The sequence below is a fragment of the Drosophila mojavensis genome, unplaced genomic scaffold, assembly GCF_018153725.1.
Source record: "Drosophila mojavensis isolate 15081-1352.22 unplaced genomic scaffold, ASM1815372v1 contig_136, whole genome shotgun sequence".
Classification (NCBI taxonomy): domain Eukaryota; kingdom Metazoa; phylum Arthropoda; class Insecta; order Diptera; family Drosophilidae; genus Drosophila; species Drosophila mojavensis.
In genome coordinates this window covers 1,703-17,302 of record NW_025318667.1, presented here as the reverse complement: position 1 = coordinate 17,302, position 15,600 = coordinate 1,703, and the positions used below count along the sequence as shown (strand labels likewise).

At 33.4% G+C, this 15,600-nt stretch overlaps 2 protein-coding genes across 9 annotated transcripts; one reads left to right on the top strand and one right to left on the bottom strand.

Moving 5' to 3' along the window:
- LOC6585760 (double-stranded RNA-specific editase Adar) lies at positions 1–12,581 on the bottom strand. Of its 7 annotated transcripts, none has more exons than XM_015161016.3 (12): positions 12,263–12,581; positions 10,872–11,026; positions 7,749–7,842; positions 7,488–7,636; positions 5,470–5,767; positions 4,570–4,752; positions 4,232–4,512; positions 4,026–4,176; positions 2,640–2,805; positions 1,117–1,216; positions 578–1,057; positions 1–517 (listed from the first exon to the last, which is right to left on the bottom strand). In XM_015161016.3, exons 2-12 carry the CDS (start codon positions 10,905–10,907, stop codon positions 419–421), a joined length of 2,037 nt encoding a protein of 678 aa, XP_015016502.1. In that variant the 5' UTR covers positions 10,908–11,026; positions 12,263–12,581; the 3' UTR covers positions 1–418. The 7 variants fall into 7 exon arrangements, with proteins under 7 accessions (XP_015016502.1, XP_015016504.1, XP_043864695.1 ...); XM_015161018.3 differs by having other exon boundaries at positions 12,380–12,581; XM_044008760.1 differs by having other exon boundaries at positions 5,599–5,767; positions 12,263–12,580.
- Positions 12,582–13,605: 1,024 nt separating this feature from the next.
- Positions 13,606–14,845, top strand: LOC26527617. Of its 2 annotated transcripts, XR_001448993.2 has the most exons (3): positions 13,606–13,887; positions 13,944–14,457; positions 14,599–14,845. XR_001448993.2 is itself a non-coding variant. In XM_015161022.2 (2 exons), the coding sequence occupies exons 1-2, from the start codon at positions 13,861–13,863 to the stop codon at positions 14,313–14,315; spliced, it is 399 nt and encodes a 132-aa protein (XP_015016508.1). In that variant the 5' UTR covers positions 13,606–13,860; the 3' UTR covers positions 14,316–14,845. The 2 variants fall into 2 exon arrangements, 1 of the variants encoding a protein (XP_015016508.1); XM_015161022.2 differs by having other exon boundaries at positions 13,944–14,845.
- Positions 14,846–15,600: the final 755 nt, after the last annotated feature.

Below are 15,600 nucleotides of genomic sequence, written 5' to 3'. Positions count from 1 at the left end.
TTCATTTCATAACTTCGAAAGCTTGTCATGATAGGTTACATATGGTACCTCCAATAGCTACAATTATTAATCAATATATGTAAAATCAATTATTTTAAGTAAAACGCCATAATACTTCTTTACTTAGTTCCAGCATAAAAACTACATTCTATTCTAGAAATATTCTACTGAAAACTCTCAGTATTCCAATATTTGAAACTATATGTCTGTCGTTGTTCCGATGCTTCACCGGCAGGTTATCAATCAAATTTAATTGGGTTTCATTTGATTGAACAAAACTAAAATTGCAGTGTACCGCGCAAGTATTTTTATAAACTATATTATCTAAATCTATTAATTGCTTGCCGTTGTTGCTGTCTTTTTTTAAAAAATGTACTGTCATACGTATGTATCCAGATGATGGTAAAGCTGAGTGCAGTCATTCCACAAGTCCGAACTGGTCTTGTTCTATTGGTTTTTTCAGCCAACTGCCAAGATCTTCTCGTTTGAACGCAGAAAACAGCTCTTGCTTAGCCGTCTGCAATGCAAAATTTCATTGGTGTGGCTACTTATCGAAGCATGAACTCAACTTACTAACCTGGTAGTCCTTGACATCTGCCTTAGTCTCTCCATAATCCTTAGTGACCTTGCGATTTGGCATACCCGGTAAGTTTTTCATCAAAAATCCATATTTGTCAAAGAAGGCTTGTTTTGTAATCCTGGACACTTGGCCGCCAATAGTTCGCCCGGTTAACGAATTGACAACCTCTAATTCACTGTCACCAATGGTCCAATTAATGCCAAAGTTCGGTGCTTTAGCTTGATTTCGTGGCTCTGCTGAGGTAACCAAAGCAAGACGTGGCTTATTTAAATGATACGGGGGTGGTAGACCCTGTATAGACTTTTCGATTCGTCCGCACACAGCGCGGTACATGTGCTCCGGATGCAACAAACTTCCTAATACAATGGAATGCAGATAAACTGGCTCGATAATTGCAGACAATAGCGAGCCCTGAATACCCACAATGTTCCAGCGAGCAATTTTATCCGAACATGACATTGTCAGTAGACGCTGGCCCTGCAAATACAAAATGTTATTGCGACAATTTTTTGAAGCCCTTATAGCTAAGCACTTGCCTGTAGTACGCCATCCCACGTTTGAATGCCATCGCTGCTTTTTACTGGTATTGTTCCTTCTCCCGATTCGATCTTTGTACGCAACTGCCCACGTGCTTTTCTATACGTTAGTAGTAATTAATGTTATATTTCCAAAGTTGGGGTTATACCACGAGAACCATAAAATGCAGAATAGCAACATGTACGATTATGTGAGAATCCAAAAGTAGTTGCATGTTATTATTGGCAAGTCAAGAAATGATAAAAGGGTAGTAGAAATAGTAATTATAAAATAGTCCTAAATTTTTGCAAATTACATACAATCTGAAATGCTTCTCTCTTTAGACAAGACAACACGATCAGATCTACCTTGTTCATTTATATACCTATTGCTTTGCGATGTGGAGTCAGTCGTTAAAACACTTATAGAGTTCTGTACCTACACGAAAGCCTTAATCTTTCAACACTTACAAACATAAGGATCAACCCTACGGTAGTACGATTTGATGAAGTTGGAACTTTTGATAATGATGACAGTAAACATACCTATCCTAGATAATACTTCTATTATACCATTTAGAATCCACGTGGAGCCTCTCTGATTTTAACTGAAAATTTACTTCTTTAAGATTTTGTAAAAAATATTACTTCTCTTCCTTCCAGATGTGTATTTTGTCTCTACCGTACATGTCTACAGTTTGCTTAAAACATTTCGCAAAACTATATAACTATTATCCGCTCAATGTATTAATACACACATATATTTTGATCGGATTACATTGCTTAACATGTTATGCAATGATTTTTTAACATACAAGAACGCAGTATGGCACTTGTTCGAAATATATATTATTATTACAATATACAATATATTCGATACACCATATATGTTTAGAGAATCTACAGTTGTTAAAGTAGTAATGAGGCGAAAATATATAATTATTATATTATATAAAATATATAATTATTATACAATTAAATTCGAAGCTTTTGACCTCAGTCAGCCGAAGTGGACGAAAATTAAACTATGTATACTTATTTTTCATTTGCTAACAAAAGATATGGCTTTGCATAGTATGCAAATTGTGATGCCCATGGTGCGCCAAGGGCTTTTACAGAGACTGGGCGGGACACGAAAGTGAGCAGCACAGCAATAGTCGCGAAACGCTTAAGCAGTACCACACATAAATATAAATGCGAGAGAATGAACAGAAACAAAATCAGAAAAATGTCTACAAGTTGGTCAAACTCTTCCCAATTCCCAATTCTACTATATAAGTTTTGGTATGCTCCTAATCCTCACTAATCTTTTCTTCCAGTTTATATGTCCTAACAATTTTGAACTCATGCAGACACACAGATACGATGAAACAAGTTCAAGCGAATACACAATAGTCTATATGTGATACAGGTACAAGAAACCGCCTAACACGTATGATGCACCATACTATGTTAAGCTTATCCCTTATTTTGAGTCGCAATTAAGGTCTTTCTAAAATGCTTTGTTATATTTGTAGTAGTATTTAAAAATGTGTTGTACCAACCTATTTGGATGCTTATCAACACCAGTGTCGTTTTCGTGAGGACTAAATATCCGTGCATCCCCACATGGTGCTGTATTTATATACAAATGGAAATGTACCCCGGATTTTAGTTTATAAGGGTATTGCCCGTCTGTATTCCTCACGAAAATCGACTGATATGCTGTTGCTATATATTAGAAAAAAACGAAATTAGAATAATCAAATGTATATAAATCAAAGTTAGGTTTTGTGATTGTGTATGCTTACTTAAGAATACACAAATATACTACATATATATATGATATATGTATATATATATATATATATATATATATATATATATATATATATATATATATATATATACATATATATTTTTTTTTACCTAGATAAGATAGATATAGATATAAACATGCAGACTTACATATACATATATATATATATATATATATATATATACATATTAGTTGTCAATAGTGACTTTCAACAGAATTTAAATAAAACAGCCACTTAAACTTTATAACAGCAAGCGATGTTTTTTTGCTGCCTTAACTGAAATGTATTTATATGACATTTGCCACGCATAATGTTATACAACATACATTTCTGTCGAAAGACTTCCTCGTTTAACATAGGCGATAACATATCTAGTCGAGAGTGATCGCCTAAATACGACCCCAACCAAACTAATAAGAACGCACATTTCGTATGGTTTAAATTTCAATTTTGATGCATTTAAAAATATAAATGAAAGAGAAAACTCATTTAATAAAATATATAAATATTTTGAAACTATTACAAACATAAACATCAGTAACGCGCTCTGGATTCGAACCCGGGAATAATTCATTAGCTATTCTGGCATCTGACTTGAACTTGAATGTTTTTAATCGATAAGAACATAACGGGATGATTCATCGAATTTTAAAGGTAAACTCGACATCCACGACGTATATACGGTCATTTTAAAAAAATCTCTAGCTCTTATATCTTCTGAAATCGACGCGTTCAAGCATACGGACAGACGGACAGACAGACAGACGGATAGGGCCAAATCAACTCAGCTCGTCGGGTTTGCCACGCCTCCTTCTGCCTGTTACATACATTTCAATAAAACCATCAGAGTATAAAAATACCCAAACCTTTTAATTTGCTTTTTAATTTAAATATATATATATATATATATAGCTTCAACGACGTGGATATACATTTTCATATGTATGTATCCAATATTAAATACTTTTTTTGCTATATAAGCGTTGCCGGATAATCTACTTATTTAAATTTATTATTTATTTGCATGCTACCTGTACAAGTTGTTATTTACAAACTTTATGAACTAAAGTATGTAAATATATTTAGTAAGTTTTACAACTTAGAATAACTCTAAATCAAGTTTAAACATACCCTGATTACACTGAAGATCAAGTTGAGCATACAAGTATTTCAGAAGACAACGCCTGGACACTATTTCAGCATGCGAGTCGTTAAGCACCGCCCCATTTACGCTCATGTGCTCTCCGCTAACACATTTTGTTCCGGTTGAAACTGAGATTACCTGTTAACACACACATTTAATCATACATAATAATCTAGTAATATTGTACTCGTACTTTAGCTTCGCAGAAATTCATATTTTCTGTCATAACTATGCCTGCCAGAACTTTTCGCCGAGAATACGCCTCCTGGCCCTTAATCACTTCCATGAATTTTTCCAATACCAACCGTCCAATGGTATCCGCATGTATTTGTGGTAATTCCATCGACGATGACTTCTCGTCAATGGGTAACGGCGCATTTTTCTGTGGTGCCATCATCGGACTGTAAGATATATTGCACAGAGAGGCTAAAGCAGCCTTCGCGGCAGCATTCTTTGCCAATTTCTTGGAGGGCCCTACATAAAGTTGATTGTATAATAATGATAGCAAATAAGTCCCTACACAATACTCACCTGTGCCATCGAACTTTTTATCATTTATAGTGACCGTCATTTTAAAACGACAATTGTTTTGAGCGCCATCAATGTTCATGCATTCAAAATTAACATCGTTGAATAATTCGTACAACAACATAACGGGGCCTTTATCTGGTACTTTTTTCTGGCCATCTACGGCAATCGTACTCTTTGTGGCATCTGATGATTGAAAAAAAATAAATCTCTTTGTATTGGAAGCAGTCATGAATTCGAATACCTAAGTTATTAAATGCTTAAACTTAAAATAACAGATGTTTTTATGAGTCTTGAGACAAGGTATTAAATGTATTGGTATTTGCTTTTAATAAAAAGTAATCAAATTATCGCGATTAAGTCCTAAAATTCTTCGGTATTTTAATATAGGTCTCGAGAAAATTTGGTTTTTATTTTATTTATTTATTTATTTTTTTTTTTTTTAATAATATATAACATAAAGATAGTTGTAAACCTTATGCAAGTTTTTTATTCTTCACATTAATATGGTCTAGTTTTCAAACTTAAATGAGTATGGAATACGAACAGTAATCAAATTTCGCTTTTTAAATACTATACTGCGCTAGCCTTTCGTAAAATATCATGCGTGAGACGTTCAAAGTCACGAAAACATAAGCATAAATAATAACAAAGTTGTTTCAAGTTGAATTCTTCCTTAAAAATTAACAAATCAAGGTCTTCAATACAATTCTTCCAATATTGAAAATGACGCAAACACATACATATAAACGTGTAATAAAAGCCACTGAGCATAGAATCGCAAATAGAAATCGAGGACTACAAAATATGTTTAAATTACAAAATAAATATAAATAAACGTACGCAAAAAAATAGAAAAAAAAAAATAAAATAAAATAAAACAAATAAAATACTAGTACTTGCTGTGGCTCATGCAAAATATTTGTGGACGCAACGTGGATTGTTCAAGCGAGGTAAGGTTGGATTTCTTTTCAGGCAACATCAACGTGTAAATCAGTTCGACTAATTCTGCTTTGGACACGTTTTCAATACCATTTTCAAGGTGTTCGTCACTTGTAAAATCCAAGTTGCCTGCTGGCTTCAAGGGAGACAAGACTGCGCCATCTTTGAACTGTATAAAACTGCGCAACGCTGTGGCTGCAGCCTCGATACGCGCAACCTTTTTACTACGCCCTTGTCCCATATACTTCTGTCCATCAACCTGAAATAAATCATGGGTTAAAACCAAGTTACAGCATAAAAGTATGTTTATAAGCTAAATATAACAAGTAAGAGTGTTGTAGTCTACATTGATCAACTAAGAAATACCCTGAATACTCCTTTAATTTTAATTTAAACTTAAAAGACTTTAAATACAATTGCTGAAATAAATTCTTAGCACACACAATCAGTAAACCAATCAATCACAATTAGTAAACCATTTAATATTAGGGTTGTTCCCATATTAGAGGGTGAAACATACTAGGGCATCAATATACACATGCAGCCCATGCACATATATTACTGCCTTCATGTCTTATATATTTTACTATATTATTCTTTGTCTATGGTCTTTCAAAACAATCACATAATGCATAATGGCTTTCTATTCCATCAATTTTTGAATATCATTATTTTCTATCTAGATTAATATTTTTCTATCACGGTATTTCGTTATTATTTGCGGTTTTTCTCCATTTATATCAAAGTAAACTTCTCTGAGTAAGCACTTGCTCGCGTGCTTTTTATGTTTTTATGTTCTTCTGCTTTTCTGTTTGTCTTTTTTATCTTTGGTGGTAGACAATTGGTAACATCGCCATTAAATATGCAATATACAGAAAACTTTTTGAATACAATTTGTGGCAAAGAAATAAAATATACTACTTTTATTGAGATAGGTTGTGACAAGTCTTTGCATTTACTAAATGATTCAGCTCAAACTGTAATCACATAAAAGGCTTTAGCTATACTCTAATTTGTCAGTTCAATAATACCACACGCTCGGAACTATTTATAACAGGTATACAAAAGCATAAAATCACCGCCTGAATCCAGGAGTTCAATATATTAGATGAAAGAATATTCCTCTTTGCCTACATAACCTAACCATTTTTATACCCTGAACCCATTGAAAATGGGAAATCAGGGTATAATGGTTTTGCGAAAAAGTATGTAACGGGCAGAAGGAATCATCGCAGACCCCATAAAGTATATATATTCTTGATCACCACGACGAGCTGAGTCGATATAGCCCTGTTCGTCTGACCGTCCGTCCGTCCGTATGAGTGCGTCGATCTCAGAATTTATAAGAGCTAGATAGCTGAAATGGTATGCATACTCGTGTATACCATACGCAGTACAAGTTTATCTTATTTTTTCGATAACTCATCCGATAACTTTTGTATCCAGAATTATCGAAAAATGGATTTCGTTTTTTCGGCCTAATTTGAGCACTTTTAGATCTGGAGACTTCACATTCATTGTGAATATATATTTAATGGATACGAAGATTTTGGATACAACGCCCCCTTCACTCCCAATTTGTAAAAAACGTATTTCAAGTACTAGATACTTGTAGTTTGGAATGCACACGCTTTTGAACATTATGATTTCTACAAAAGAAATTATTCAACAAATAAATTCTTATAATATTGCCCACACTGCAGCGCATCCCAAGCAAAGTCGCTGCTAGCTGCCCAGTTAGCAGAGCGCGTGTTTATGCGTGCTTGTGGATGCATATAGATGTATGTGTGCACAAAAGAAGTGTAGAATGGTTAGAATATCAGCTTGGAGGGTTCAGGGTATCTCCTAGTCAAGCAGTCTCGACTAGAGCCATCTTACTTGTTTATGAATTGTAATCCCTCTGAAGTGAGCTTTGCGATCACTTAAAACAAATATATAGTTATATATGAGCAACTTAAATTTTGACATTGTGCACTAACCTCAACGGAGATCGTAAATAGCGGCGCATGCACCGGACCAGTCTGTGACTCTAATTTGTATATCAGCCCATGCCGCAGTTCGTTAAGCATCGCTACTGTATTTTTCGGTTGCGGTACACGTTCCTTGCCTGACTTCTTTTTTGGTGGCACTAGAAACAGATACACATATATAAAATTATACTTTTATTCGCTTACTCGAAAAATGTTGGGTTTTTTTTATAAATTCTTTATAGAATTTGTTTTGTATTTTTTGGAGCTTACCAGCATATTTTGGCATGTCATACCGCCGTTTTTGAGGAGACTTTCGATTATAGCCGTTCATGTTTCCCTCTGTTGATGTAGATACCACCTGTGCCTTTATAGATGTAGGGTTAAAAAGGAACATATGTTAGGACTTTCATTTCGACAATCATTACTTTGCATTACTAAGTATAAATGTAAAAAACATCAAGCATTACAATACAACATTGACATTTACACAATCAAATATGTATCCTTTCAGTTAATTTTCTACACACAGACAGACAACCATTACATAAGTGCTATTGTCGAGAATACTCGGTTGATATCGTGTAACCGTCGACGTTGAAGATACATAAACCTGCCCTACTATACTTAAAAATCAAAACAATAATATATACATATCAATATATATATACCAAAGTGGTCTGAACAACTTGAAACTCCTCTTATATTCAAAATATATGTACATATGTACATATTATATGACAATTTCTTCCTTGCGAACCTCCTTGGCCTTTTGTAATTATCTGGAAAAAGCACCAGTTATATAGCTAGTGCAAAACTATATGATTAACTATTTGTTAAGCGCTATAATTGGTGCGTTCTCAAGATAATTACAAAAAATAAAAATAAATAAAGGGGCGCTAAATACAAACATTGTATTGAATTTTTTTTATATTACATAATTCAATCATCCTTATATTTTGTATATTCCTAAGCTCACTTTGCAATGGGAGAGTGGAGGCAGAACAACAGTTCCCTTTAAGAAGAAACGCTGTTTTTTAGACAAGCGCCATGAGTCTGCATACAGCTGCTGCCGTTGATAGCAAATAGTAGAGCGCTCAAGATGCATTGCACGGTAATGCGATCTATAGCACATTCGTCTAGGATTATAGCATACGGGATACATTGTCTTTCAGCAATTTGAAAAGCAGTTTCAGCGATAATTTACAGTGATTTAATGATCAAGAATAAGAACAAGAGGCAGGACAACGAAGCGAGGTAAAGAAACGCGTGTTTAGCGGTTGAGCGTAAGAATTCAACTAGCTACAATTAAATTAAATTGCAGCAAAGAACCCACGGAAAGACAAGCCAACTTTTTGAGAAGTATTTATACATTTACTCATTTAAAGCGAACTGCTCTCAACTGCACTTGCACTTTAGGTAAGCCCTATGGTAATTCTGCTGATCATTTGTGGTTGATAAAACATTAAAAGTGCCAACAAAAATATATATTCATTAATTTCTCGTGTGCAGAAGACCCCGCAGCAAACCACCATTTGGATGGCCTAGAGAAATTTCTCCTTGCGTTTTCAGCGAAACATTTTGTACTTTGCATTTTGGATTCCATTTATAATTTATAATGTCTTTCGCTTTTCAAATACTTATTTATAATTATATATATATATATATATGTATATATATATAATATACATATATTTGAACAAATTATTTCATACTCAAATGTATTAGTCTATATTATGAAGTAGCCTATATTTCATTACAAACTCTATTTATGGGAATCGAGATCTCGAGAAGTATATATGTATGTATATGAAGAGATGTACAACGTTACATGTACATAGACAATCGAGTAGAGGAACAGCTGAATAGAGGCCCCGAACAGTAAAGGGCTAGCGCGTAATAAAGCCAGCGGACGGAAAATTCGCATTAAATTTTACGTTATGCTGCGATGCTTCTCAAATGCACATCGGTGCACCTGTACACCAAGTGTCAGCTGCCAGACAAGCGACAGCCGCCTGTCCGTCTAAATGTTTTAACAATAAGTTTTTACTAAATTAGACAACAAATGCACGGTAGCACCTGCCTTTTGCATATTTTGCAAATGGATTTCACATATTGTTAAGAGAGCATGCGCTATACCAGTGGGCTGCGGTGAACATATTGACAAACTGGAGAGCGCTGCACAAAAATCGACCGTAGGGTCGGTAAGTTATGTAAGAACACAATGTAAAACCGTGTTTAAAAACTAAAAATAAAATTTTAAAAAATAAGTGGCTCTCGAACTGAAAGTGATTACTACATAGATATAGCTACTTAATAACGCATATACGTAAGCGAAAAATAATCCTTTACGTTGCAAACCATAAATAAAAAGCAAAGCGTTTTGAGATCGTAGAAATTACTATATATATGTCTGAATTGATACCAAATGAAAGTATGTCACTCAATTATCAAGAGTCATGCTGATATTTCTATAGATTTTTCAGTCATGTATTTTGCATAATTCTAATTTCCAACATTAAAATAAACACTTGATTAATTACAGCTGATTAAAATAAACACAATGTATTTGCATCTAACGCATGTTGGATCACAGAAGATTCTCTGCACTTCAGATTTAATAAATAAAATAAAATAAATCAATAAAAATAAACTTCGTAATAATGAATGAATTGAATAATCCTTGATTTGTTACGTAATCTCAAATATCAATCCAGGTAAATACCTGTCTACCAAAAAAATAATTTTGCTTTGTTTTATTGGGGGTACTGAGTGCTATTGGTTAGTTACACGAGCTATAGACAACAATTTACAATTTAGCACGATGCCCCAATCAATAACGCTTTTCTAATGTTTCCCAACAAGCAGTTAGACGCCAGAGTGACCGAACGCTCATTAGATGTGAGTGAACCTTTTGTGGTTTCTTTGTAAGTGCTGCAATTCACCTTGTTGGCCTTTATGAACGTTAAATTTATATATGCAAGAGAATGCGGAGATATCTTGAACATCTAATGTGTTTTTAATATATGCGCAAGCTATTCAAATTACTCATACTAATTATATTTGCTTTATTCGAAAATGTCACAAAATCAAGAATAAAATCCAAGTTAAATCATTTCTTATTGCGGTATTCTCTTTTAAATTATCCTGAGGTCAGAAAACAAAACGATACAACGATCTACAAGCAATATTCCATTCCAAAAATATTAAAATACATAGCCCAAACAGTTTTCTTCTTCCTCTTCTTTGAATTTAATAATAATATACTATACAGTCGACTTGAGTCAATACTAAAATGTTGTAAAACAAGCAACAACAAAATTGAAAAACAACAATAATATAGCAAAAGCGTAGTAAAAATGTATAAAATAAATAAGACGTATTGTGTCTACTTACATGCTGCACAAAATTGTTATTGGCGCTGTTTAGCATAATTATTTCCAATTCAAATATCTCGTACTTTTTTTTATAACTTTTTATGTGCTTTGTTATACCTTCAGTATTCGATGTGGGTTGTAAAGCTGATATTTTATAAGGGCAAACAATCCACTCTGAAGTTGTACATTTGGCTTTCCATTAATATATGTATTTATTTATAGGATGGAATTCTCTCTTAAGGTATGCACATATGTACTTAGGGTACACACAATTTCTATGTTATGCGAAATACTACTCATGTAAATTTATGAAAAAGGTGACACTAAAATGAAGCTACAAAGTATTAAGAAGTTGGAAAACTAAATATACATATGTGTAAACTCACAATGCATTACTGTATATATATGAATTTTTTTTATTTATTATTATTATTATTATTTTTTTTTTTTTTTTTTTTTTTTTTTTTTGTGGTGCATGAATTTTTTGTGTATGATAGTTACTTTGTGATTGGGTTAATAATTATGTATGTATATATTTATGGCCATATGCAGACTACTTTAAATACACACAAATCTGTATTTGTATTTGTATTTTATTTCAAACCTATCACTAAGTAAGCAGACTTGATTTCTTGCGTATTTGTATGCACCACATACATACATACCCGCAAGTATGTATGTAGTTACATATATGCATTCATACGTAACTTCAATGCGTAAAGAACACAGCAAAAAATTTGAAGGGTAGCGTACGAAAAAGAGAGCGACAGCATTGCCTCTCACAAGCTCATGTGGGGAGAGACACACTGGCACAGCTCCATTATGCGGAAGTCCTCACTAATAGAAGAGTACGTAGCCGCAAGCAGGTCGATAGACACATCCACTTACATACATTTGAATCTATGTTTGCGTTCTATTTTCCAGATCATAATATATACAGAGTCTCATAACTACTAACTACTTTTGATAATCCATTTAAGTTATTATCATATCCCGATGAACCTTCTGAAAGCTATTTATTATAATTCATATTTTTCAATAAGCTATCAATGATTTATAAACATACATATACAAACATACTTTATTCAGAACGGCATCAACTTGCATTACTATTCATGCGCATATAATTATAACCATTTTCGGTGTATCTTATATATATATATATATATATATATATATATTTCAAACTATAAACGCATATGTACATATATATAGCAGATGTAAGCCATTTCCTTATATGCGCATGTAAATGCTTTTGTTGATGCTTTTCCTCACTAGTGCAAATGTACATTCATAGGCACATGTTCGTGTATATATGGAAATGTACATTTTCATGCATGCATATGTATATTTATATTGATATTTGGTTGTATGTGAAGTAGTTACATTTTTTCTGTTGCTATTGCCTACCTTACTTGGTATTTTGTCGAAGCTCTAATTATTGATTTTTACGCCACTTTAGCTCTTTAATTTCCCATTTTACTAGAAATTGCACTCCACAAAAAGATGACAAAAAATTGCACACACCTTAACCACTATCTGCGTAACTCGATGGTATTTGTCGCGGAGTGCAACGCACTATATATATATGGAAGTCTTTAATTATTTACTTCGTACCGTAACCGTTTGCTAGCTTTCAAAGAACAAGACCGACTTCAATTCAATTAAGACTTTTTGTTTTAGTTTTTATGATGATATAAAACGAACCCAGGGATGTTAGAGATATCAAGCTATCGATTGAATTTGTTATACGATGTTTTGCTCGTTGTTACTGTACGATGTTTCCATTGCAATTATCGATAGCTAGATATCGAGGATATGTCGTGTGCATACCCACTGTTAAAAAACACAGTAGGTTGCGCCAAGAGAAGTCCCGTTACTCTTGTGACGTCACATATTCAGATAGTGCTCTGTTATCCTAGCTGAAGCTTGGTGGGCTGAGATTCAGCAGAGATTCTGCAAGTGATCCAAAACAATCAAAATTAAGTATTTATAAGCAAATTTCAAAAGTAAATAGCCGCCCAACTCGTTTTATTTAGTCTACTAGCTTTAAGACAAATAACAGTGTCAAAGTTGCTTGCTTTTCATACAAATGTAAACGCGCGCGCAACATTTTCTGAAATAATGACGTCTCGCTGTCAAATTAGCTGTTCGCAAAAGCAAAAGCGATAATTTAGGTGGGGATTGACTTATGTATGAATGTACATATGTTTTAGCTGAAGTATACCATAAGCAGGGCTGCTAATTAAAATATGTGAGTATTAAAACTTGGTCTTTTCAAATCAACTTATATTAAAGTAATACAATGAATTTGAATTCATTATGCTATAAGTAATCATAAGTAAGAGTGCTAGTGATTGGCTCACAATATTCACTCTCTTTGTATTATGACGTCACATATCACATTTTTAAATAGAAGCTTCTAGTATACTGATTTAAATTTTTAATAATTAGATAATTTATTTTTTTAATATTTTATAATTAAATGTTTTATAATGGCCCAAAATAAACATACAAAAAATATTTGTTATTATATTCAATAAATTGCAAGTTTCTGATAGCAGATGGAAAAAAAACACTGTTAATGGATTCACTAGGTTGCACCACAGCCATTCAGTGAGACCGAATATGGTATTTTAAATACTTATTGGTATTTTATCAGCTCTGATTTTGCTCAAAAGTATTTTAATGGTATATAGGTATTTAGTAGCATTTTTCTTAGATTTTATGGTATTATATAGTATTTTCGGTTTGGTCACACTTTATTTAAGTCTTAATGAATCGAATGCTTAATGCCTAAGACTTGCTTAATTTTAAAACAAATAAATAGAAAACATGAGCAATAAGCAAAAATGTAGAGCTGAGTGGGAGACTATGCCGGAAAATGAAAAATGGCTGGGCAGAAGCGCAAATAATTCGGATGCGCACTGCAAAGCGTGCCAGACTGACATTTTGAGTAGGCTGGCGTCACTTAAGCAGCACGCGGCTACAAAAAACATAAAGATAATATGAAATACTTCTGTGGAAAATCAAAGGTGAGTTCTTTATATGCTTTTAAATTACATGTACATAATAACTATTCTCTTTTCAGATACAATCGTTTTTTAAAGAGTCGGACAACACTCCAGCTACCTCTATCAAAAAGGCAGAAATTATGTTTGCTGTAGCGATTGTTGAACACAACATATCAATGAGAGCAATGGACCATATTAGCGATGTGATCAAGCATGCGTTTCCCGATAGTGCCATTGCGCAAGGGTTTCACTGCAAACGCACCAAAACAGCTTCGCTTACGTACAATGTACTGGCACCTGTGATGAAGGAACAACTGATCTCTAGCGTGAAACGGTGCGTTTCTGCAGCGGGAAGGCCTGTGTTCTCCATAATCATTGATGAATCGACTGATGTTTCGTGTACAAAGGTCTTGGCGTGTGCTGTTATGTATTTCGACAATGAAGCGTAAACAAAATTCTTGTTCACCATTGACTTAGAGGGTGAAAAATCAGTCGACCTTTTTGCAGCACTCACCGATGGACTCAAACTTAATGGCTTTGACATAAATAATATAATTGGATTTGCTGCAGACACAACTAATGTGATGTATGGTGAGCGCAATAGCATTATGACGAAGATACGAGACGTCAACAAATCATGTTTTTTTGTAAAATGTGTTTGCCATTCGTCTGCTCTTGCTTCAAGCTATGCTGCCTCGAAACTTAGAGCAAAAGAGTTTCAAACTTTCTTAGATTCTCCTGCACACAATATACTTAACCACTACGAGATACGTTGGCTATCGTTTCATTCTTGTGTGGCACGCATACTAGAACAGTGGGATGCCCTCATTGCATTCTTTCAAGAAGAATATGAAGTTGATAACAATTTATCAGCTGAGTATATTCTATCTAATGTAAAAAATCCAACTGTTAAACTTTATCTTTTATTTTTGGATTATATACTTGCTTTAGTGAATAAAATCAATATCATATTCCAGTCGATCTGTTGTACATCATTTCTATAAAACTATGTCCGAATCTTACAAAACTGTATTGGCTTGTTATATGCAGGAGATGTATATAAATAATACAGATTTAAATGCCATAGAGCCAACAAACACATTTTATTTTGTACATATAAAAGACATGTATCTCGGAATAAAAATGGCAAACTTAACTTTCGACAAATAACATAAATTGGCTTTTTTTGAAACGTAGCCAGTTATTTTTAATCGAATTATGCGTACAACTAAAAAAAAGATTGCCATTACAAGATAACTTTCTGAAAATGTTAAGTTTTTTGGATCCAAATGATTTTAATAATCAAAATTGTCAATCGTTGTTCAAGCTGTATGAACGCTTTCCCGATTTTGTCAATGACTAAAAATCTCAATTGCGATACATTCTGGTACGAATTGAGTCAGTTAAAAGATATAAAGAATTGCTATAAATATTCGAATATTTCGAAATTTGCTCAATCTATGTTAATTTTGCCCGTTTCTAATGCGTCGTGTGAACGCATATTCTCTCAAATTAATTTAATCAAAACGAAAAATCGAAACCGCTTTCAAAATGTAAATGTATTACATATATTACATGTAAAACAATCATTGCGCGAAAATGGGTGCAATTTTAAGCCCAATGAACAAATGTTATGTAAAGATTTCAACAAATTTAATTTAAGCTGCTCTGACGAAGAAGGCTAGTAAATATAATTAAATGTAATATTCTGATCTTAAGAGAAACTAACAAGAC